This window comes from Acanthochromis polyacanthus, chromosome 11 (genome assembly GCF_021347895.1).
Source record: "Acanthochromis polyacanthus isolate Apoly-LR-REF ecotype Palm Island chromosome 11, KAUST_Apoly_ChrSc, whole genome shotgun sequence".
Classification (NCBI taxonomy): domain Eukaryota; kingdom Metazoa; phylum Chordata; class Actinopteri; family Pomacentridae; genus Acanthochromis; species Acanthochromis polyacanthus.
The window spans coordinates 35,870,851-35,895,928 of record NC_067123.1 but is presented as its reverse complement, the minus strand read 5'-3'; the positions used below and the strand labels follow the sequence as shown (position 1 = coordinate 35,895,928).

At 40.2% G+C, this 25,078-nt stretch overlaps 1 protein-coding gene across 2 annotated transcripts in view; it reads right to left on the bottom strand.

Moving 5' to 3' along the window:
• Positions 1 to 2,750: 2,750 nt before the first annotated feature.
• The window catches only part of LOC110954968 (solute carrier family 45 member 4), a 69,501-nt gene continuing 47,173 nt past the window's right edge, over positions 2,751 to 25,078 (bottom strand). For both annotated transcript variants that reach the window (XM_051956095.1, XM_022199748.2), the window contains exons 4-16: positions 23,734 to 23,922; positions 17,149 to 17,328; positions 16,759 to 16,949; positions 16,485 to 16,671; positions 15,238 to 15,699; positions 13,809 to 14,080; positions 13,091 to 13,252; positions 12,644 to 12,743; positions 12,172 to 12,252; positions 11,951 to 12,081; positions 8,816 to 8,884; positions 8,573 to 8,727; positions 2,751 to 7,650 (exon numbers count right to left, since the gene is read on the bottom strand). In XM_051956095.1, the coding sequence (XP_051812055.1) occupies positions 7,470 to 7,650; positions 8,573 to 8,727; positions 8,816 to 8,884; positions 11,951 to 12,081; positions 12,172 to 12,252; positions 12,644 to 12,743; positions 13,091 to 13,252; positions 13,809 to 14,080; positions 15,238 to 15,699; positions 16,485 to 16,671; positions 16,759 to 16,949; positions 17,149 to 17,328; positions 23,734 to 23,922 (2,360 nt within the window). In that variant the 3' untranslated portion in view covers positions 2,751 to 7,469. The remainder of the gene's footprint in view (positions 7,651 to 8,572; positions 8,728 to 8,815; positions 8,885 to 11,950; positions 12,082 to 12,171; positions 12,253 to 12,643; positions 12,744 to 13,090; positions 13,253 to 13,808; positions 14,081 to 15,237; positions 15,700 to 16,484; positions 16,672 to 16,758; positions 16,950 to 17,148; positions 17,329 to 23,733; positions 23,923 to 25,078) is intronic.

The following is a 25,078-nucleotide window of genomic DNA, read 5'->3' as shown; positions in this document are numbered from 1 at the left end:
GACCACAGAGGAAGCAGTCAGAAGTAGATCTACAGAGTTTAGTTGTTTCACTAGAGGACAGTGTCGCACTGCTGCAGAAAATGGACTCGAAAGATATTCAAAATCCATCTTATAGTTGGAAAATTTAGCCTCCAGGCAACATCAGCTGCTGCTGCTCTTATCTGCTGGATATAGAATCAGGGTCTAACTTTCACTCACTCATACAGAAAATTCCTGTTCCGACAACAAATTTCCTTTATTATTATCTTTGGAACATCTTTGATTGTAGAAGACATTTGACAGAAACAGTCTTATTTTTTCTGTGGCTGTTAATCTTATAATATCAGAATTCTACTAAATCTACTTTTGTGACGGCATTTCTAGATTATATTCGCTTTTATACATTTCAGGAAAAACCTAAATAGCACGTGTATTACCTTCCAAAAATAGAATAGGAAACACTGAGATATGACTATCTACTGTCCATAAATCCTCAAAACGAGACATTTTCATAAAAACTGACTACCATATTTTGTTGGATTGCCTTTAGCTTTAAGTACAGCACTCATTCACTATGACATTGTTTCGATAAGCTTCTGCAATGTCACAGCATTTATTTCTGTCCAGAGTTGCATTCATTTTTCCCCCAAGATCTTATATTAATGATGGGAGAGTCGGACAAAGTCTTCTCCAGAACATCCCATAGATTCTCAGAGTTCTGGACTCTGTGGAGGACAATCCATCTCATGCTCCCTGATCCACTCATTCTCAATCTTGGAACATGCCCATGAAATCAGGAAAGAAAACCTCCACTGACGGAAAGACCTGGTCATTCAGTATCTTCAGGTATCAGCTAAACTCATTCTTTGGGAACATAACGTTGCTGAACCTACCAAACCCAGATCATAACCCTCACCCCCACAGGCTGGTAGGCACAAGTCATGATGAGTTCATCACTTCATCTGCCTCTCTTCTTACCCTGATATTTTCTTAGAGCTACAGCTGTTCAGTCCCAATCCTTTGAGTTCCTTTTGCATTGTGCGTGTGGAAATGTTCTTACTTTCACTATTAAACACAGCTGTGAGTTCTGTTGTTGATTTCCTACGATCGTCTAAGAGTTTGTTCTCAACCACATTTGTCACATCTCCTCTATCCTTCAGGTTTTAATAATGCGTTGGACGGTTCTTAACCTGATTTTAATAGTTTCAGAAATCTCCTTAGTTGTTTTCTTTGCTTGACGGAGCCCAACAATTTGACCCTTCTTAGACAGATTCACATCCTTTCCATGAACACAGGATATGTTTTCTAACATTTAAGAAATGAGAAACTCCTCACTGCATCAGCTAGAGTTAAAGAAGTTGTTGCAGCTGAAACGTATTCATCACTGCAGTAATTATCCAATGGAAGGTTCTTTTTTATTAGTTAAGTTCAGGTGGAGACAGTGTCTATAGGAGGAGGGCTGTTAAGATGCACTAAGGAGTGTGAGGCATTATGTTGAATGTTATTTCCAGTTAAGCAGCAGGTCATTACAGTCCACCATGAGCTGAAAGTTCATACCTCAGTATAGAACATCACACACACACAGACACACAACATTTACTTACCGTCAGCTGAACATACTGTCACATTATGCGCCTGGGCTGGACACACACTCACACAGACACACACCAGTATCAGGTTCCTACTCTGGTTTCTCTGTATGTATAAAGAGCCGAAGCTGTGACCCCCGTGTGTGTGTGTGTGTGTGTGTGTCTGTGCGCAGGGAGAAATCTGACTCTGCAAGAGCAAAGTTTTCTCGTCTTCCTCTTCTGTCTGAGCGCTCTGACCACACGGCATCACGGGAAACCTGTTGGCGGCTTTAAAGATGCTGAGTAAAGTTTTTTTTTTTTTTTTTTTTTACAAAACACACAAAAAAAGTCATGAAAGTGCAGAGCATCAAGTTACTTTACCGGCAGGTCACTGGGATTGGGATTGTGACACAAACAGTTTATGAGAGTTACTATGGGCAGACAAACAACAAAGCGTGGCAAAGCTGTCTGTTCACATAGCTAGATGTTTATGTTCTGCAGAAGTTACTGCCTTTGTCTTGTAAATAAATATGAATGACCAGAAAGAAATCTTGTCTTGATGTGTATACTGTATTTAACATCTCTAAGTGGTATCCTGGTCATTTGCTTGCTTTAAGACAAAAGAAGTTTGATTATATCTCAAGATAAACACAGTTTAAATACCTCTAAAGGAACTGAAGGATCCTCGTCCTTCTACTGGTTCAAAGCACGACCTCATGTTTAGCAGTCCTATGTGTAAAAGCTAACAATTTACAGAAAGTCTTCACTCCAAACAATAATTGGAACTCAAACTGTAAAAAATGTTAACCAGAGAGGCTCCTTCACAAGGCAGAAACTTCAATGTTTGTTTAACCCTGTGAAACCCACTATTGCAAAAACACAACTTGTTTTTTTTATTACTAGTTATTATTTCTACCTACAACTTTTTAATTGCTAATTTTTATTATTTATAGCTAAATAAATATGCATTTTATTTTTTTCACTTTTTTTTCTACATTTGGAATTATTTACAAATTTCACATATATATAGATATACACACATATATGACAGTTAAAAGTAATTATTAGGTTTTATTATATATAAATATGTTGTTTTTGCTCTTTTTTCCCCATATTTGGGTTTTATAGGGTGAAATGCCATAAAGTGTTAGTCAGACCCAGAGTTGACTTTTCAGAGTGCGATTTGTGAATAAAAATGTCAAATAAAGAAGTCATGGTTGTTTTACTTCTGAACAGATTTTAAAGGTGCGTTCCATACAGTGTTCATCCAGAGTCCTACATATGAAGGCTCAAGCATATTTACATAACATAGAGATATATACAGACTTTATATAGAAAACAAAACTACTAACAAAAATAATCATCTTTCTTATAGCAGCAAAAAAAGAAGAAACTAAAAGAGAAATATGTATATTTACATCTTTTTTTCCAAATAACAAGGCATATTATATATAGTACACCGCGTATATTTGCTTTCCCATTCTTTAAGTATTCTTCTCGATTTAATCTCTATAAAAATCAAAGTATATAGGCATCTCTCTCCTCTGCCGTTAACACACAGTTTACAGGAGGGCAGAGCGGCACACACTCGGAGTTGGGACAGGTTGGACTAACTGCATGGCTGACAGCTGGAAACATGAAACAGCATCACGGCGTCTCCACATTCATTCAGTGATCGGGACGGTGGAGCCAACATGGCCGCCACTGAAAAAGTGCAAAAGGCCGAACTCCTGTGTGTGGCTCTGCCTAAAAAAAAAAAAAAAAAAAAAAAAAATCAAAGAACAAATACAAAAAAAAAAGGAGACATTTTCTAGTCGAATTAAAAACACCAGAACAGAGACAAGAAGACTCGTAAATAACTTCCAGTATTGCAGCCAGCGATTCCAGAGTTAAGTGTAAACCAGGTGATTGTAAAGAACAGAGAACAAGAATCAAAAAATAAACACTGAGATGACATTTGTAACACACTCCTGTCTTTTGCTTTAGAGCTGTGAGACGGCTGCACTCACACACTCACACACACTCTCACACTCACACAGCGTCCAGTCCACTCCTGTAACATCTCCCATAACAGCAAATAGAATAGCTTTAATTTACTCTTTTGGAAACTAAGTGAAAACTGTCTTTTACAAGACAAAAAAGCTCAAAAAATAAATATCCACAGTTATTTTTTTCTTCCTTTTGCAACATAATTCGACTGTTTTTTCTCGTTTTTTTTATCATGTGCAAGTTCTGTGCAACGGCAGGACCCCCATTCTGGCTTGTCGAACATCAAACTAAAAATGATTTCGACGGAAATCAACTCACATTCATTGACTATTTTTTTAAGATTATAAGTCACCAGATGGAATCAAAGGTTAAGAACTCAATCTCCCAGCAGGCCGAGCAGGCGGCCGTGCTGTCTGAACATTCCAGAGTCTACGGTAAAAAGGCCTGGGACATTAAGAACAAAAAAAAAAAAAAGAAGAAGAAGAACCCAGAAATCAAAGACTTTCTCACTGCATTGGAACAGAAACACTCAAGTTGCACTTCAAGTATTCGCGGCCTGGAGTTTCTCGCCTACACTTTTAACAAGGAGCGTCGCTCAGGACGACTTCTCATCTCTGAACGCATTTCAACACTTTCCATTAAGTGGGCGTCATGTTGAACGGCGATGAGATGAACGGGCGTCCCAAACTGAACTCGTAAATGTGCAAAAAATGTAGCAAACTCACATGCTTGTTAAGAGTGTACTGACCCAGACCGAGCACAATGCTTCAGCTTAAAGTGTACATGTTTCGTTTGTTTTTACACATCTCAGTTTGAAACGAAAGACACAAACATCCAGCCATGCATTAGAAAGTACATCCCTGACCTATAAAGACAATAACAGAAAAAGAGCTTGAGTGATTTTGTACAGAGTCTTACTTTGGTGTCCCGCACATGCATATCGCTGTTGTCGCATGCAAACCTCCCAACCCAAAGTTTTTTTTTTTTTCTTTTTTCGTTAAACTGAAGCTGTGTATCCACTTTTTTATCCAGAATATTTTATTGCCCTAGTGGTTACAGAGACCATTTAAAACCGTGGTGTCTGTACCTCCTTGTCTTCTATCAGCGTCCCATCCCTGCTTTTGATCCGTCCCAGGAAGCAAAACTCTCTCTCTCTGCTCTGGGACTGACTGAATGTACCTGAAAATGTGGAAGGAATCTAATTTGTTACAACAAAACAGGTTTAAACTCTGCACCAAACTTCACCAAAGTGAAAAAAAACACACCATCAGTGAGTGAACTCTTCTCTAAAATCAACAAGCTTCTCCTCAAACTGTTTCACACACTCAAATAAAATCAGTAAACCATCCCACTGCAGTTTAAACTTCCTTTCAAGTAGCGTGTGTCAGCTGATTGAGCTGAAAGGAGAACTGACCCAAATCCACGACCTTTCACCCTGACAGATGCAGGGGGGGGGGGGGAAGCCACTGGTGACGGATTTTGTCACCTCATACGACCCTGCAAACTTCCCACAGTCCCCTCTCTGGCTGATTAACAGGGGCTGCTATTGCAACAAAAAGATCTGATTTGTCAGAAAACAAACAACAGCATCTCTCGTATCGTCTTTCAAGTTACACGTCCAGCATCGTTTGTTAAGAAAACATTCAAGAGATTACTCTAACTTTATCACTGTACACTTAATATCTAGAGATTAGTTTTATTTCACCAAGTATATGTGTCCCCTCTGTGTTAAATATTCTGGGATTGGCCCATCAGCCTCCCTGCTGGATGTTAACGGGGTTGAAGTAAAGCTAAACTCCAACATCGTGTTCCTGCTGCTGCTACTTGCCCTCAGCAGACATTTTTCAGTTAGAGATGCAAAACCGTGCATCAGACACATCTCAAACAACATTTTAATTCAACTAATGCAAGCTGTTAGACTGCAGAAAGAATGATTTGTCATTAAGGGCAAGCTGTATTTATGCTGAAAGCCAATTATTCTTTGAAGTTTTGAAGTTAAGATCTCTAAAAAGATGCAATAAATCAAATTCTACCATTTAAAAATCAATTGATACCACTCCCATGTACGTGCAGTATGAAGAAACAGGCAGCAGCTGCTTAGCTTAGCTTAGCATAAAGACCGGAAACAGGTGGAAAAAACCCTGCTTGCATCTTTAAAACTCACCAATTCCCCACATTATATCTCATTATCTACAAAAATAAAAGGGTGATGGTAAATCTTGTTTCCAGTTTTTCTGCTCAACAAACCCCGGCTGGATGTCGCCTCATACTGGAACTTTCAGCAACAAAGAGAACAAAAGCACATTTTTTAAAAAGTGAAAACAATTCTCCAATTCTCCTCTAAGCTTACGTTCACTCCTTCTCTCCTCTGTTGGAAATCCATTCATCATGTCAAACTCAGAAACATCAAAAATACTCTCTTCTGCTTCCCTCTACTGATTGTATTTGGCCCGTTAAAGTCGGGAAAAAAAACTCTAACAGAAGCAACAAGCTGCTACAAACTCTCGTCTCAACACAATCATTTGCTTGCCCATCTTCCCAGATACATAATATTTCCTCAAATTTCTCATTCTCGCGTCTCCATCCCAGACTCGCTGGTGCAGTTTACTGGATCTACAGGAATGAAAAGTATCGGGAAGCTCCGTCCTGCCGGCGTCCGAAGACAAATCAATCCGACACCGACGCAGGAAATTTTTCAGCTTTCAAACTGAACATTGTAACACTATTTTTTTCCAACAATGGCTCAGCTAATTGTGCAGTTGGTGACAAATGTTGTGCTAACAGCATTTTTTTTTTTTAAATCAACAAAAACACAAAAGCAGAAAGAGCTTCTCCTCTGCTGTTTGGTTTGTCTCTGCAGCATGTAGGTTAGTCTGATTATTCAAACTTAAGCGTGGGCCCTCAGTATATCACCAACATAATATTTGGGATTGTAATGCCCCGTATACTGCACACATTGCATCTGCGCTCTGTCTGATGTGGAATTTCACCCAATAAACCTCTGCATTCTTTCAATATACAGGCAACTTCATGCTCAAGCTCGATATCTCCAAACAGACCGTCTTAGATATCATCATCTTTGCCCTGCGAGGAAGGCTAAATGAAAGATTTCGGCCAAAAACGAAACACCTGCGATCAATTTGGGGCCCTTGAGATCAATAATTCCCCCCAGGGACCAGGCTTTCAGGCTCAAAGTTTTTTTCAGAAAATGCCAAAAGTCTCAAGAGTCTTAAAGCTACTGTCGCAGAGCGCTGTAAAAGTCCCGCAAAAGCCAAGTGTGTTGTTGTCGTCGGGGTTTTATTTTGGTGAACAGTCAGCTTCCGTCAATCACAAAGCGATCAAGCAGATTCCACGGTGAGGAAGAACGATTTTCAGCATTTTTGTTTTTCAATGATTGCAGCTTCAAGGACTAAATGTTCATCAACAGTGTTCATGTGTCCATTCGATGGTGTTGACCCCCAGATGAAGAGGTGTGTGCGTGTAAAGGTTTACATGTATGTACTTGAGTCACCCTGAAGTTTCCTGTCCAGGTGGCTGCTCAGTAGCACCTCCTAGAGGCCCTGAGAGACAGAAACAACCTCTCTGTAATGGATCGATCACTCCTGGACGACCCCGACGGATCGATCAGATGTCCGTGAGGGTGAAGTGGAAGGAATTTCGTTGACGGCTGAAAACAGCGATAGGACCAGAATGATTTTTGCAGGATAAGTTGGTCTGATGTGGTCCTGCGGCAGATTGAGTTGTTTTCTTCAGCAAATCGTGATACAAAAGCCAGAGAAAAACCTGTCAAAGCCAAAACAAGACACTGATCGCGTTCCGTTTTCTTCCTTGTGTCTGTAAACTCCTGCAGGATGGAGGCACATCTTCAGCAGTGACGTTAAAAGTTAATTTAGTTGTTTCCGTTGCAATGTGTCCGTCAATCCGACGAGCCAATCACAGCGCAGACTCGTTGTCCATGTGACCGGATGTGGTCGTGGTGGTTGCCTTGCCCTCCTTGTTGAGTTTCAAGAAGCTGGGCTTCTCGATCACCACGGTAACGGGCCCCTCGCTGCTGTTGCGATTTTCCGTCTTTGTCAAGGCTCGTTTCTCTGAAGCTTTGGCTGATTCTCCGTCCCTGTTAGTCACAAAAAACATCTGTTAGGAAGGCAGCGTGGGTTTAGAGGGACAGTTAAACATTTTGGGAGATGTACTTTCTTGCCAAAAATCTGCAGCTAGTTAGCTTAGCAAGAGTAAAGGGAAACAGTGAAAACATGGTGCTGGAGAGACCAAACTCACATATTTTTGTACTGTCTAAAACTGAAACTACTTTGGGATTCAGGCAGAAAAGTGATGCATTTTATGTGTTTAGGTGTGATTTGTCACTGGAGCTGTTGTTCTACATAATCGGTTCTACTCCAGAAGAACTCCCAGAAGTTCTTAAAATAAAGGCATATCTATTACATATCCTACTACTGGTGGCAAAGGAAATCATAACTGTGTCATTTCTCAGCCCACTACCTCCCACCCTCCACCAATGGAGACAGAGATTAAAGAATCAATAGCAAAAAAAAACAGCAGCAAAATTACATTTGAAATTAGGTTCCTTTATGAATCTATGAGCTGCTGTTATTGCTTACTTTAATTTAATTTTACATATTTGACAGGCTGGGGGAGATGATTTTGTTTGACTTGGAAGTGGAGATGTAACGATATTTGTGACTGGGTTGTGTATTTTTACATGTTTTATAACCCCTTGCTGCTCCTTAATTTAATTAATCATATACTTCATCTGAAATGCTCCTCTTTATGTGGGTTTAGATGATGCCATGAGAATGAGAGTTGTGTTGCCAAATTGCATATTTGTTTTGGTTTATCATGTGTATGTTTTCATTTTTTCCATTTTTGAGCTGCATAAAATTTGCAAAAAACACAGTTTTTGGAAACATGGCAGCTGGCAGACTGAATTTGTTGGAAAGAGTTTGCGAGAACGTAAATACGCCTATTGCTGGTTTCCTTTATGCTAAGCTATTTCTTTATCGACAATGAATGTTGATCACCCGTTGTTTGGAGTCGGATAAATGACCAGGAAGCAGGCAGTGAAGAACCCGAGGAGGGATCCCCCGGAGGCCACCATGGGAATGACGCGAACGCTGCCGACGGCTTCCACTACAGCGCCCAGAGCTGAGGCCACCAGGATCTGACTGATGTACACCTGCAAAATCATGACACAATCCTATCAATACAGCATCAAGTAGGACCCCATTTGACAGCGGTGTTATATAGCGAGTATGAAGACCCACCTGGCAGGATAAGATGGCACAGTCTATTCCAAAGCCTCGGCGGGAGTTTCCAGGACTGTGCTGGATGTACTGCAGGAGGAGAGAGAGATTCAGTTGCTAGTCTTCAGTAACATATTGATATACAGTCTGCTATTTTATGAAGCTTGTCTCTACATTAAAAGAATGTGTGTGTAAAATTACAGCGTACACCAGAACAAGAATAGACTGTTTCTCCTAAAACTCTGAAACCCTGTTGTATTTTTTACCAACTGCATTTTTACTGCAGTGTAAAGTCCTGCACCATTAATCAAACAGCACAATCGTGGCTAGAATTAGAGAGAATTCAAAAAATATTGTTTTTACTTCAAAACAAAAATTATTAAATTAAAAAGAAGAAAAAATTAAATGGCATGACTATTAGTTACAGCTGAGCGGCGTCATGGTTGCGCTCAAGACTGAATCTAATTAATGTAAATGAGTCATTTTTAGTGATTTTTTTAAGTGAGACATGTAGAATAAAATAATGAAATATCAGATTTTGAGCTTAGGTTATGGATTTAGTTAATTTCTCCAACAGAACGACACGACACAGATGACCAGTGCAAACAAACCAGTGCATCAGGAGAATTGTCTCTGATTTTGCCATTTCTGGCTACAAAAAAACAGCGTAATTTTCCTTTTCTTTCCATTTGCCTTTCAAACTAGCTGGCGTATTTTGGGCTTTATGGGGTTAAACTGCGGCTGAACCAGAAGTCAGCATGTAGACTGACATGTCAAAGAATTAAAAAGGAGAAAAACCCAAAGAAAAGAAAGGCAACCTTTTGTTTGCTGGAGGGCTGATGTTATTTCATATTTTTGTTACGTTCCAAAAATCCAAATGTAACAACAATCTGACTCTTAATATTCTCAGAACTGATGCCTTCTGAAGACAGAATCTAAGTCAGGATCACTTTATACAAAAAATATAAGACAAAATAAATAAATAAGAGAATAGAAGTTTTTGTTTTGGGGCATAGTAGGTTTCAGCAAAGAGTTCTCTCTCTGGAGGAAATAGTACAAACTGTTGGGGACTATTTTCTGCTGTGGATTAATACACATTAGTAAACCCATGAACACTCAGCAGCAACAGGATAATGTACACACGTGGACAAAATTGTTGGTACCCCTCAGTTAAAGAAGGAAAAACCCACAATTCTCACTGAAATCACTTGAAACTCACAAAAGTAACAATAAATAAAAATTTATTGAAAATTAAATAATCAAAAACAGCCATTACTTTTGAATTGTTGATTAACATAATTATTTAAAAAAACAAACTAATGAAACAGGCCTGGACAAAAATGATGGTACCTCTATAAAAGATTGAAAACTATTTGACCAGAGTGACATGATTAACTCAGGTGTGTCATTTAATTGACATCACAGGTGTTTCCAAACTCATAATCAGTCAGTCTGCCTATTTAAAGGGAGACAAGTAGTCACCCTGCTGTTTGGTGAAAAGGTGTGTACCACACTGAACATGGACAACAGAAAGCGAAGGAGAGAATTGTCCCAGGACATCCGAAAAAAAATGATAGACAAACATCTTAAAGGTAAAGGCTATAAGACCATCTCTAAACAGCTTGAAGTTCCTGTGACAACAGTGGCTCATATTATTCAGAAGTTCAAGACCCACGGGACAGTAGCCAACCTCCCTGGACGTGGCCGCAAGAGGAAAATTGATGACAAATTGAAGAGACGGATCGTTGGAATTGTATCCAAAGAGCCCAGAGCAACCTCCAAAGAAATTAAAGGTGAACTCCAAGGCCAAGGTACATCAGTGTCAGATCGCACCATTCGTCGTTGTTTGAGCCAAAGTGGACTTCATGGGAGACGACCAAGGAGGACACCACTGCTGAAAAAAACTCATAAAAAAGCCAGACTGGAATTTGCAAAAATGCATGTTGACAAGCCACAAAGCTTCTGGGAGAATGTCCTTTGGACAGATGAGACCAAACTGGAGCTTTTTGGTAAGGCACATCAACTCTATGTTCATAGACTCAAAAACCAAGCATACGAAGAAAAGAACACTGTCCCTACGGTGAAACATGGAGGAGGCTCAGTAATGTTTTGGGGCTGCTTTGCTGCATCTGCCACAGGGTGTCTTGAAAGTGTGCAAGGTACGATGAAATCTGAAGACTATCAAGGCATTCTGGAGAGAAATGTGCTGCCTAGTGTCAGAAAGCTTGGTCTCAGTCACAGGTCATGGGTCTTCCAACAGGACAACGATCCAAAACACACAGCCAAAAACACCCAAGAATGGCTGAGAGAAAAGCGTTGGACTATTCTAAAGTGGCCTTCTATGAGCCCAGATCTGAATCCCATTGAACATATGTGGAAGGAGCTGAAACATGCCATTTGGAGAAGACACCCATCAAACCTGAGACAACTGGAGCTGTTTGCTCATGAGGAGTGGGCCAAAATACCTGTTGACAGCTGCAGAACGCTCATTGACAAATACAGAAATCGTTTAATTGCAGTGATTGCCTCAAAAGGTTGTGCAACAAAATATTAAGTTATGGGTACCATCATTTTTGTCCAGCCCTATTTCATTAGTTTGTTTTTTTAAATAATTATGTTAATCAACAATTCAAAAGTGATGGCTGATTTTGATTATTTAATTTTCAATAAATTTTTATTTATTGTTACTTTTGTGAGTTTCAAGTGATTTCAGTGAGAATTGTGGGTTTTTCCTTCTTTAACTGAGGGGTACCAACAATTTTGTCCACGTGTGTATGTGTGACTGACTCAAAATAACCTACAGTGTACGTGTCATACAGTGCAATACTGGGTCTCACTGATGTGTTTTTAATAGTTTTTGGACAACAATGGAGCTCCACATGGGAAGAAAACACAGCACATTAAGGCTTTTGACGACAAAGGAAATGCTTCTTAGTAAGATAATCTCTGTCTTATCTGAAATCAATTCTTTGATTTGGAAATGCTGCTCTTAACTCAGAGCACTTTATGTATTAGGAGCGATATTTATTCACAATAGTATGATATAAAATGCGCAAGATTTGGCTTAAAAAGCGAAAATTCTTCTGTAGTCTGAGTAGGCTGATGTGACACATTAAGAAAAACAAACACGGATTTTCAAGATGAATGCATCTGTACCTCTTTCATTTCGTGATATTGTCCCAGCAGAGCATAAGGACAGTAGGAGATACTCATGGAGATGATGCCCATGCTGCTGATCATCACCATGGAAACATACACATTAGGGAAGATTGCCATGATAGCAGTTCCTGTGGAGGGGGCAAAAAAGAGAGAAATTTCATAGTTACTTACTGTTCAATTCATCCAATTTTATTCTGTTCTATTACTGCAGTTCATACCTATGGAGAATCCAAGCGTCCCCAGGATGTAGATGATCTTAATGCTCAGGTCAAAGTTATCGAGATACTTCTGAAGTACAGCTGGAAAAAGGAGAGTAGTTGATTGTTTACTCAAGAGTTTTATGCAGAGACATGCTGATCTTCCAGAAAGTGCACTACATGGGTCAATACATAATTGTGGGACTTTTTGTAACACAGCTGACAGGTATCATCATTGACATTTTTACTGTTTTCAGGCCTAAAATCAACATGGCCGCCTGTAACCAAACAGCACATGGTATTTTTACACACAGATTCTTCTAAATATTATATATATAAATGAGTAAAATTGAAATTGAAAGTATTTTATATAGATATTGTAGTACACCTGTTGATATGCCATAAATCCACACTTTACTCACACACTAAGAAACTAAGAAAGTCCTCAAAAGTCCCTCAGAGTTTTTCTATGATCATGTGTCTGTTTGGTTACCTGAGCATGTGGCAGCAGTCATGGCATATATAACCAGTCCCCAGCATCCCATTTGAACTCCTCTGTGATAATTATCCAGTGAAGTGGAGTTCGCAGGAGCCTGTGTGAGAAAGAAATTGACTTAGTTTTAACTCAGCTGTGGATTGACTAAGACAGGGTTTAGTTCTGGTTGAATCCACTGTAAACAGCTTCACATAAGATAACAGTGAGAAAACAGAGGCAGCTGCAAAGACTCACTGCCACAGACACACATATAAACCACTGTACATACTGGACACTTTACATTCTAAATGTTATTCATTACATATGTAGAATTATCTGCACCTACTTATTTCATATGCAGGTTACATGTTTTCTATGATCAGACAATGCATGCTAATGAACTTAAAGGGAGTGACGGTGTATAAGGTTTTGTCTGTCGGTGTGTTTAGCAGCTGATTCTCTTACAGTGGGATCTCCTTGGTAGATGACTTGTCCCATGAAATCGGTGAAGAAGACGGCCTCTGCGATGATGGAGAACCAGGTGAGCAGGTGACAGGCGCACAGTCGCAGCAGCTCTGGAGGCATCTTCAGCATGGACAGCCACAGCAGCCGCACAGTGGTTTCAACCTGCAGAGAGCAGAGCAGGATTACTGAACATCACACAGCAACGAGAGACTGTCAACATATACTGCTGTTCAGAAGTTTGGGGTCACTTAGAAATGTCCTTATTTTTGAAAGAACAGCATTTTTTTTTCGGTGAAGATAACATTAAATGAATCACAAATCCAGTCCAGACATTATTAATGTGGTAAATGACTATTCTAGCCAGAAACGGTTGATTTTTAATGGAATATCTACATAGGGGTACAGAGGAACATTTCCAGCAGAACATGAAATTGTCTGCGTCACCCCAAACTTTTGAATGGTAGCGTAGGGCAATTTCAACTCATTTAGAGCAACTTAAACTAATACAGAGCAACTTTAACTAATGCAGAGCAACTTTAACTAATGCAGAGCAACTGTCGGAAAACACAAGATTGTGTGGGTGAGCCCAAACTTTTGAATGGTTGTGTATACAAAGATAAACTGAGAGGACGAGCTTGTTGCTACGGTTACAGTCGGAAACCCTGCTGCTTGTTGTCTCTTGGCAAATGTCGAAGATGCATAATGATAACTTTCTCACCTCGCCCTCTTCGCTCTCTGTATCTCCGCTGGATGAGTTGGTGTTTCCGCTGCGGTGTCTGTTCCTCTGCCTGTTCCTCCTCCGGTGTCTGGCCTCCATCTCGTACAGGTCGTTCATGCTGCGAGACGGCTTGATGAGGAAGGCGGCGTTGGCCCGGCGGTAGCGGTAACGGTGGCTTCCCACGCGGCCGTAGTAGGAGAAAGTGCAGGACGGCTGGCGGTAGAAGGTGTGACGGTGACGGGACTGACGCATGGGAGCTCCAGTACTGGCAGCTGGAAGAAGAGAGAGTTTATTAGGACATCATGTGGGTTTATCTTCCAAACTTTATTCTACATTTGGAACACTGTTAGAGAGCCAGCATGGAAGTGCCCTGAACTTCTCTCCTTTTCACTTTGACTTTGAATGAAGTGAAAGTTTCTAATGGATGAAATCTTTGTCTCCTTAAGGACTCCTAAGTTGACTGCTACCAGAAAATACATTTGGACAGTAGTTTCCACAACTGAATGGTATACATTTTAGCACAATCCTTGCCCTTGAAGCTATTAGTCTTAGACATTTCACACTGCACTCCAAACTCACTACTTATTTTGCACCTCTGGTTGGATGCTCCACTGCATTTCAGAGTCGTAATGCTTGTGCTTTGTGCAGTGACAATAAAGCTGAATTCAATCTATTCTAAACAGTGCAATCTGAGATTATAAAATCAGGTTATTTCTGTCCTTGTAACATGTTCAGTTTCCTATTCTTTTCACATTACAGAAAACTATTTTTTTCCTCAGAAAAGAGATTTTAATCTCAAGGGATTTCCTGCTAAAATAAAGGTTAAATACATAAATAAATAAATGACCTGAACCCCAGCCACTCTATTTGGTAGAATTTATGACAAAACACCTCTCAAGGAAGTGTGTTGATTCCAGATCACATGACCTGCTCCACATGATGTCATTTCCTCCTGAAGAAAAGACTGTCAAGACTCCAAGGCTTTCTGAGTTATTATAAAGTAGTGTGTGTCACGTTTGGATTTATGGCATGTCAACGTGTTTACTACAATATCTTTATAAAGATATTGACTTTCAATAAGACTTTCTATTTTACTCAATTGTACAGATAATATTTAGAAGAATCTTTCTCTAAAATGCCATGTGTTGTTTGGTTATAAGCGGCCATGTTGATTTTAGGCCTGAAAACAGCAAAAATGTCAGCTATGATACCCGTCAACCATGTTAAAAAAAAGTCCCATAATTATATATTGACCTATATAATCTTGTAGTGTGTTTGTATAACAAAAAATACCCTAATAGTGGAAAAGCACTGCTGTAATCGGTAAATACCAAGTCACAGAAGAGTAATATGAATCTATAACCTAATTATTTACAATCTTTTGTATGATCAAGTTTCTCAAAGTATAGAACAACACAAAGATGCTGACCTTTGACCATTCCAGCTCGGTGTGCTTGTCCTTTAGAGCTCAACCTGTTTCCGCCAACTCTATCGGCGTTGGTCACGCTCGCCAGCAGCCGTCCGTTCAGTGTCCGCTGCTCATTGAGCTGATTGTTGAGCAGCGCCTCCTGTCCATCATCGTTCTCCATTTCTTGTAAGAAAGCCGAGAGGCGGGAAATTCTGGGGGTGGGGGCGAGCGTTTGATGGTTGCTGTTTTGGGGGCGGAGCAGGTCCTGACTTCCTGCGCTGCTGCTGCGTCTGATGTTGGCGAGCCGAAGAGGCGGCGTGCTGTGATTGTGGTTGAAGAAGGAGGCCGTCGTGGGGGGAGAGCCGTGGTAGGGCGAGAGGCGGTCGGCGAAGATGGAGGGCTCGATGTGGCACAAGAACAGCGCATCGTGGTCCAGGTGGTCGAGAGTTGCGTCTGCCATGGCGAGAACACTGTCGCTTTTACCTGGAGAGAGGATCAGAGCAGCAGGAATCAGTTTAGATGTGAGAAATTCAAAGAAAGCCAAATGACTCACCGATCATGACGGGAAAACAGGGAAATGGGTGAAAATAAAGACCCTGATCTCTATTGGCGCTTTTCCATTAGCACCCACTCGGCTCGACTCGGTTTAGGCCGTTTTCCATTACAATTGAGTACCACCTCATCGCCGGTGGAGTCGTCAAAGCACGGCGGCAAAACGTAAAAAACAGGAAGCACAAAGAGCTTCTCCCTACACTGCTTCACTGCCCTGCTGTATCTGTGGGGGGCCATCCACTCAGAGACCTCCTGATAAGCGTTCTCACTGCAAGTCGCACCATCCAGCTCCCTCTGTATTCTTTGGTCCACCACCAAAGACAGAAAAGTCTCAACCTCTTCATTCGCCCATGGTACAGGTCTGGTTGCCGTATTCAAATTTTGACAAGTTTCGTGAAGAGCAATAGACCAGTTGCCAGTTTTGTTTTGTTTTTTTAATAAAAATGCCAGGTTTGGTTTTCATGAAGGAGTTGCTCTCGTGTATCATCATTCCCTGTCCAATCAGTAGCCTGCACTCTGTAGACGTCACATTATTAGCTCGACTCAGCTTGCTTGGAACGCCGGACGCTTAGGTACTAAAATAGTACCAGATACTACGTCCCAATGGAAAACTTCACAAACCAAGTAGAGTCAAGCCGAGTAGGTGCTAATGGAAAAGCGCCATATTTGCTTGGACTTGAAGGGAAAACATATAATTCAGGAATGTGTGAACTTACTTCTCACAAGCTCCACCTCCAGGAAGTCCATGTCCATGTCTCCTCGCTCTGACTGGTCGTCTTCGTAGGGATCATAGAGGTCGTAGCTCTCTATCGTATCGTCCTCTCCGATCATTTCCAGCTTCGGGGCGAGAAGTCCAGTCCTGCCGTTGGCCGACGGTTGCAGGCGATTGGGATTTGGACTCTCCTAGTGAGAGAAAGGTCGAAGAAGCATGTTCAGTGATCGAGTTTTATAGGTTTTTAATAAGCAAAAGTTTGTTTTACAGCTCGGTACCTGGTCGAGCCTGTCATGTTGCGGCGAGTACTGCTGTTCCTCAATGCTGAAGAGATGCAGCACCACGGAGACGGAGAAGAGGATGGCGGCAAAGAAGAACAAGATCTGCTCCTGGGATTTGAAGGCCGCTCCGAGGAAAGTGTGCGTCCAGTCTAAACCTCCGAGAGCGTAGCCGACCGCCCCGCCAAGACCTGCAGATGGAACAGCAGAAAAGGCGTTTGTGTTTGTCAGGTTAATCTATTTTCATTCCGTTGACCTCTGTAAACTCTTTATATTTTGTTTGAATTCAGGCTTTTCTGACAAGATCATAGATTTTATTCTTTCATGGCACTGACAACAAGCGTATGTCTTTCCATGAATCATTCATTTTGCGGCAGATGTCGGCCGTACCTGCAGATGCGGCGTGGATATTGAGCGCCATGTCCTGTTCCTCTGCATCTGCCACGTCTAGCAAGTACGCTCTGATTGGTCCCTCCGTAGCATCTGCGCAAAAGTCCAAAACCACCACTCCCAGCACAGTAAGAACAATTCCTATTGGTTGGTTTCCTTGCTCGTCACCCAGCGACAGTCCTGACGGGGGAAACACAGAGACGGGAATTAATAAATGTGTGTTTTTGTTCATTGAAATACAAGCAAACTAACAGTGGATGACGTCCAAACAGAAACTCAATTCAATGGATTTCAAAAGCTTTATTCATAACCAGTAACCCTCTGACCCCCAAAACTTGCCACTGGGTTGGAATGTCAAGTTTTTTTTATCTTATCAGAAACTGTATCAACAGAGAAACATTACAGAATGAACTGAACTGTTTTATCTGAGAGTGTTGGTTCTCACGGGAAAAAAATCAACAAATCTATATTTAAAATCATGATATTACATCAAAATAACTTCATTCTGCTTGTCTCGTTAAAAAAAAAACTGCCCAAAATGAACTGTTGGCAATAACTAGATTCTGAAAAAATGAAAAAAAATCTACATTTCTTGGCACAAACAAAAGGTTATTAGTGACTCTGTTGTGACTGACAGTCATGTGACAGAAATTCAGAGACTTTTAGGCTGAACTAAGCTGAACTGCAGCCTGTGTTTGCACAAAGCAGACAGGGAGAAACAGATAGAAACAAATAAAAACAAGCAAGAAGTCAAAAATTAATCATATGTAGAGTCATAATTGTTTCTAGTATTAGTGACACCTATAGGCACTTACAAAAATACAATACAATACAATACAAATATGTTGATTTCATGTCTTTCCAATTTTTTATCCTAATTTCAATTCAATCTATTATTAGAACCTTCTAATACTTTAAAAAAGGCGTTTTGCTTCCATAGAGGTGCTGGATCTCATATTACAGCAACAAATTAGTCCACAGTGGGTAAAAATGTAACAGGAGCACAAAATGCCCAGAAATTGCTTGTTTTTTTAGAGGGTTGAACAGTTGAAACGCATGTCTAAATAAAACACAGAGGACAAAGTAATATAATAAAGATTTAAAAGTGAGCTTCTTTTATATAAACATTGAGCTAATTATATTATTTTTTGGTTCTTATCTTAAAATAGACTACTAAAGTTGTGGAAAAAAGTTTTCTGACACCCTTAAAACTTTACACAGAGAGACATAAATAAATACAAACTATTTTTCAATGTATTGTTTACAAAAAAAACTAACAAAACTAAGTTTTATCAAAATGACTCAATACTCAAAATTTCTTATTTCTATGGAACCAATCAATTTAAAGTTTTGAACGGGTTTTTTTTAGGATTTGTTTCGTATCATGGCTGCGATTATACTAAAATGCACTTGAAGACCTAAGACTGATTCTTAATACAATATACATGTAAATGTATGGGGTGTCCAAAAACTTTTGTCCACCACTGTAAATGCAAAATAAAAAAGACGATTCCAAGCACAATAGCAACAAACAACATTAAGTACATCAAATAAAAAAAAATAGAGGTTTCTTTTTCCATTTCTCATTCACATTCAACATTCAGCATCTGGATTTGTTGCGCATTCAATAACTTATTAGTGCCTTACAACATCTGCACAACACAAAGACACATGTAAACGGGTCACCGCGCATTTCCCATACTGCTTTGCATGTTGTGCGTGACCTTGTGCGCCTCATTAGATGTGTGACCGGTCTTCCCCTCGAGCTGCTCAATGTGCATTTGTGCTTCAAGGGCCTGAGTGAGAAATTGTATAAATGTGTGCGAACTATACAGAGCAAAGTGCATCTGTAGTATAGAGTGTGTGTGTGTGTGTGTTTAGTGTGTGTGCATCACAGGGAAAAATGACGCAGCATGACTCTACAAACTCAAATTCATTAACGTCTGGGAAATAAAAATGTTCATAGAAAGAACAGCAAAATGTGTGTGTGTGTGTGTGTGTGTGTGTGTGTGTGTGTGTGTGTGTGTGTGCGGGACAATGGAGCCACGGTACTCACTAGCAGGCACCCAGACAGGAAGTGAACTGTGATTGGTGGAAAACGGGAAGCAAACAGGAAGCATTTCCCTGTGAACTGCCTGCTCTTGTGTTCCCATGTCAACACACACACACACACACACATAGACACACACGCATACAGGTTACTACAGTTTTCCCAAGTCACCCTGTGTTGTTCACACATATTCATGTATGTTTACAGCCGAGGAAACATCCACGTTTTTATTCACTCGCGCAGATACAGGTTGCTGGTTTTTCCCATGTTTGATCACACACACTCACACACACTACGGTGCCCTACATCGACCTGAGTGCCAACTCCTGTGCAGAAGAATGGAGGCAGAGCAGCAGAGAAGTGAATAGAAGTGAATAGAATCCGTAGACAGAAATCAGCTGACAAAGCTCTTGTTCTTGTTATTTATAACTCCTTTGGTTTTTCTCTTCGCTTTGTTATACACACGTGGACAAAATTGTTGGTACCCCTCAGTTAAAGAAGGAAAAACCCACAATTCTCACTGAAATCACTTGAAACTCACAAAAGTAACAATAAATAAAAATTTATTGAAAATTAAATAATCAAAATCAGCCATCACTTTTGAATTGTTGATTAACATAATTATTTAAAAAACAAACTAATGAAATAGGGCTGGACAAAAATGATGGTACCCATAACTTAATATTTTGTTGCACAACCTTTTGAGGCAATCACTGCAATTAAACGATTTCTGTATTTGTCAATGAGCGTTCTGCAGCTGTCAACAGGTATTTTGGCCCACTCCTCATGAGCAAACAGCTCCAGTTGTCTCAGGTTTGATGGGTGTCTTCTCCAAATGGCATGTTTCAGCTCCTTCCACATATGTTCAATGGGATTCAGATCTGGGCTCATAGAAGGCCACTTTAGAATAGTCCAACGCTTTTCTCTCAGCCATTCTTGGGTGTTTTTGGCTGTGTGTTTTGGATCGTTGTCCTGTTGGAAGACCCATGACCTGCGACTGAGACCAAGCTTTCTGACACTAGGCAGCACATTTCTCTCCAGAATGCCTTGATAGTCTTCAGATTTCATCGTACCTTGCACACTTTCAAGACACCCTGTGCCAGATGCAGCAAAGCAGCCCCAAAACATTACTGAGCCTCCTCCATGTTTCACCGTAGGGACAGTGTTCTTTTCTTCGTATGCTTGGTTTTTGAGTCTATGAACATAGAGTTGATGTGCCTTACCAAAAAGCTCCAGTTTGGTCTCATCTGTCCAAAGGACATTCTCCCAGAAGCTTTGTGGCTTGTCAACATGCATTTTTGCAAATTCCAGTCTGGCTTTTTTATGAGTTTTTTTCAGCAGTGGTGTCCTCCTTGGTCGTCTCCCATGAAGTCCACTTTGGCTCAAACAACGACGAATGGTGCGATCTGACACTGATGTACCTTGGCCTTGGAGTTCACCTTTAATTTCTTTGGAGGTTGCTCTGGGCTCTTTGGATACAATTCCAACGATCCGTCTCTTCAATTTGTCATCAATTTTCCTCTTGCGGCCACGTCCAGGGAGGTTGGCTACTGTCCCGTGGGTCTTGAACTTCTGAATAATATGAGCCACTGTTGTCACAGGAACTTCAAGCTGTTTAGAGATGGTCTTATAGCCTTTACCTTTAAGATGTTTGTCTATAATGTTTTTCGGATGTCCTGGGACAATTCTCTCCTTCGCTTTCTGTTGTCCATGTTCAGTGTGGTACACACCTTTTCACCAAACAGCAGGGTGACTACTTGTCTCCCTTTAAATAGGCAGACTGACTGATTATGAGTTTGGAAACACCTGTGATGTCAATTAAATGACACACCTGAGTTAATCATGTCACTCTGGTCAAATAGTTTTCAATCTTTTATAGAGGTACCATCATTTTTGTCCAGGTCTGTTTCATTAGTTTGTTTTTTTAAATAATTATGTTAATCAACAATTCAAAAGTAATGGCTGTTTTTGATTATTTAATTTTCAATAAATTTTTATTTATTGTTACTTTTGTGAGTTTCAAGTGATTTCAGTGAGAATTGTGGGTTTTTCCTTCTTTAACTGAGGGGTACCAACAATTTTGTCCACGTGTGTATTTAGAGACATTCAAAGGCCGCTATTGTAGCACATTTGCCACACATGTGGTTCACATTTGAAAATGGAACAAACACCTTCTATTAAATTACGGCTGCCATTTAGCGGAGATGCTCTTAAATTGAATATCAAACCCAATAAAAACAACAGATTGTTGCTGGCAATTGCTATGACGTGTCAAGAGGACAGAAACCTTCTTAGACCAACTAGTTCAACTTTCCACCACGGAATACAATTTTTTAAAAAGAGCTGAAAAAAGCTGCCTTAATTGGATTTTATTTGTCATGTTCTTTTGGCTATTTAAAGAAAAGACTCTTCATTGTCGGATACATTTATCATGCAAAATTAGGTTAATATGAAAAAAAATAAAAATTCCAGGAGCTGTATCAGCCACTCATGTTGTTGATGCCTTAAATTCAGGCCATCTTCAGATCTTGATTTGAAACGCTGCAAACACTCTGACACGAGAAGAAAATGAAAAATTTTCTTCATCTTCTGTCAACAACAGCAGAAGGAGAGAAACACAGAGACTGTATTGAAGCTACATAAAATTCAGCTCAATTTTGGGTTAAATTAGGTTAAATGTTACTATTTTAAGTCAAAAATAAGCACTTTCATTTCAAAACTGAGATTTTGCTTGCGCAGTTGTATTAAACAACCGAAACGAATCACCACACAAGGCTTTTTTTATTTTCTGCGATTCTTTCCTGAAGGCTGCCACCACCGAACAAACCTCTGGCAACGTTGCACTGAGCCATCTTTAATGTCCTGAAACAGTTACTTGTTAGTAATTTTGTCAGTTGTCTGTTTTATTTCCGGACACCTGATTAGGTCAGTCATTTAGCAAAGTGCTTAGACTTGTTTCACGCTTCGTGAGGAACCACAAAGACAACAATTGTGCTGGACTTTGGAAAGACATTCCCGACAATTTCAAGCCTAAAAAATCTTTTACAAGTAATAAAGGCTTTGTTTTGATAATGAAGATGATTTGCAGCAATCCATGTTATTTTGTTGCTACAGTTCAATAAGGGACACCTTCACTTTCATAATCAAACCTAGAATAAGTCCTCTCTGTTGAGTCCTCATGAGTTGAAAGCTACCAGAATGTGTGCATTTTATGTGAAGAACTTCATTATCTGTCGCTATAATTGGACCAATAAGACCTCCAGTATCAGTTATGATTCATACAAGGCCTGGAACCAGAAATTATTTCTGATGAAAATAAAGCATGTGATGGTTACCTTTTAGAGCTTTCACCACATGCTACCAACCTCCACAAAGTTTTCTCTTGTTTTTACAGCTCACAGCTTATTGATACAACACTGGAGGTTAAATGCTGCACACATAGTTAACGTCACCGTTTGTACTGTATGCCTCCAGTTCAGTCTATATGATATGTGTGCAGCAGCAGCAGGATTACAACCGGAACTCAGCTGACTTTGTTGGCCGAGAGATCAATTGGTGCGTCACGTGATTGACAGCTGATCAATTTGTTTGATTAGAATGCATGAACAAGACCTTGCAATGACATCTGAGTGACGTAACAAAGCCGAGGGTCAAACTGCCGGTAACATCTGTCTCCGTATAAGGTCACGACTTCCAGCGGGTGAAGCTAACAGCGACTGATGACACCAGGAGGAAAATATGTTCTTATGTTGTGCATGCTGGGTAAAGCGATTGAGCTCATGTATCAGATTTTGAGTCTCTTTTTCCCCACCAGGGCTGCAATATTCTCAGGTAGTTTGGACAACATTCTTTAGAAGGCACAAAACAAACAAACTGGAAACACAGAGTCACTGTGAGATCATGACTTTCCATTTACCAGCAGATGACTTCATGTGACTGTTCTGCTGTTCTTCCTTTTGGTTTCTGCTCGCTTTACTTTAATTCTGTCTAAATCAGCTGCGTGTTGCAGTAATAAATCGCACACAACTCCAGAACTGTGTAGTTAATGAGATAGCGCATGGTTCAGTGTGTAGAAAGTGTCAGAACAGAAACAACAATACATTCAAAATTGTGTATCCATCTACATCAGATTCAGATTTGTTTCACACAGTCATATGTCCAGTGCAATGTTTTGGAGAAAAAGAACCAATCACCTCACTATTCACAACACTAGAAAAACTAAAAACAGCAGGGGAACAGTAAATGCAAAATAATGCCAAAAGTATCAAAAACAGGACATTGAATTTGTCTATATATTTGTGCAGGGTCCAGAGCTAAAAATAAGAATGTAGACACTTACAGGGTCTAAAGTGTGTGTGTGCCAAAAAAAAACTGAATACTTGACATGTGGTGCAATGTACATACCATGGACTTCAAAAGCCCCTCAATCATATACTGACCCAAAGAACTGCAAATCCAAAAGTCTTATTCTCTCCTCTCTTATACACGCCACACAACATGCTACTTTTCACAATGAAACATGAAACGACACTCACCTATCAGCGATCCATTCAGAAACAGCGCCACTCCAATCAGCGTTCCAATACAAAGAGCCAGGATGAAGGGTCTCCTCCTGCCCCATCGCAGGGTGCAGCGGTCGCTGGCCGAGCCGATCAGAGGGGTGAACATGAGGCCGAGGACCGGGCTGAGGAACCACGTCAGACTGTAGTACTGCTCTGGAAGACCTACACGGGACAGACAGGCGGACAGGCGAGTTATAGGCAGAGACACGGACAGGTAGATGTACAGTTCAGCCACAGGGCGACTGACAGCAAAAGTTAACAAATAAATAACTGCGATTTGTCAGTGAAGTTTCCCCATCATCCACCAGGAGGCGCAAAACGCATCTTCACTACAGCAATGAGAGTTCTTAAGATACCTGAAGGTTTTCGAGTTTAAATCAGCCTTTTGGACAAAATTAAGCAGCTAAATTTGATCTATATAACAAAGACTCTTCAGTTCAGACACTTTGCTTTGTATTACTAAACATAAATGAGCTGCTGGTACTATAAAGGATGGCACTAATAAGGAATCTAACTTCATTTGTAAGATTATAAGATGAGATACCCACGAGGAAACGTGTGCATCACAGAGCATTCATCTCCAGACATACTTGGCAGCATCCTTTCAATCATTTATACTTTAAATCATACAAGCCAAAGCCTGCAATCAACAGAAAAAAATAAAGACTAGAATGCTGCACAAGCATCACACACTGAAGCAGTACACATGTACATGTTGATGTAGAAAATACTACAAAGGGCTCTGTAAATCACTAAATTACATCAAAGCAACATTTATTAGCTGTTTTTATGGATTTAACTTCACCAAAGTCATAAAACTTCCTCATAAAATTGTCTGTAATTCAAATGAGTCATTTGGTTTACTACTGTTAAAGTTACGCTAATATCAGATATGAATGTAATAAGCTGCAACATGTGATACCAGAGTCGCTACAGTTACAGGAACATAAACTGTTTTCAGTGTGTTGTCGCTCTGTTAGCTAAGAGCTGACCTGAGGCTAAAAGTTTCAACACTTTCTGGTAAAGCCCACTTAAAGCTAAAAGAAAAAAAAAAAGGCATGGCAGCCATACCCAACAGGAGGATTTATCTCAGGTCTATTGAGCATAAATGAGTGTTCACCGTCGATCATCACACAAAGGACCGCAATATCAACGCCTGTGTACCGCTTAATGCAGAGAAAATGAGCGAAGAGGCTCACTGATCAGGTTTCTCAAGCTTTTGTGAGTAACAGGCCCGACAGAAAGAGCACAAACAAGGTTTTGTCTGTCACTAGTGCGCTAATTATGAGCTTATAAATGGATGAAATCAATATCTTTG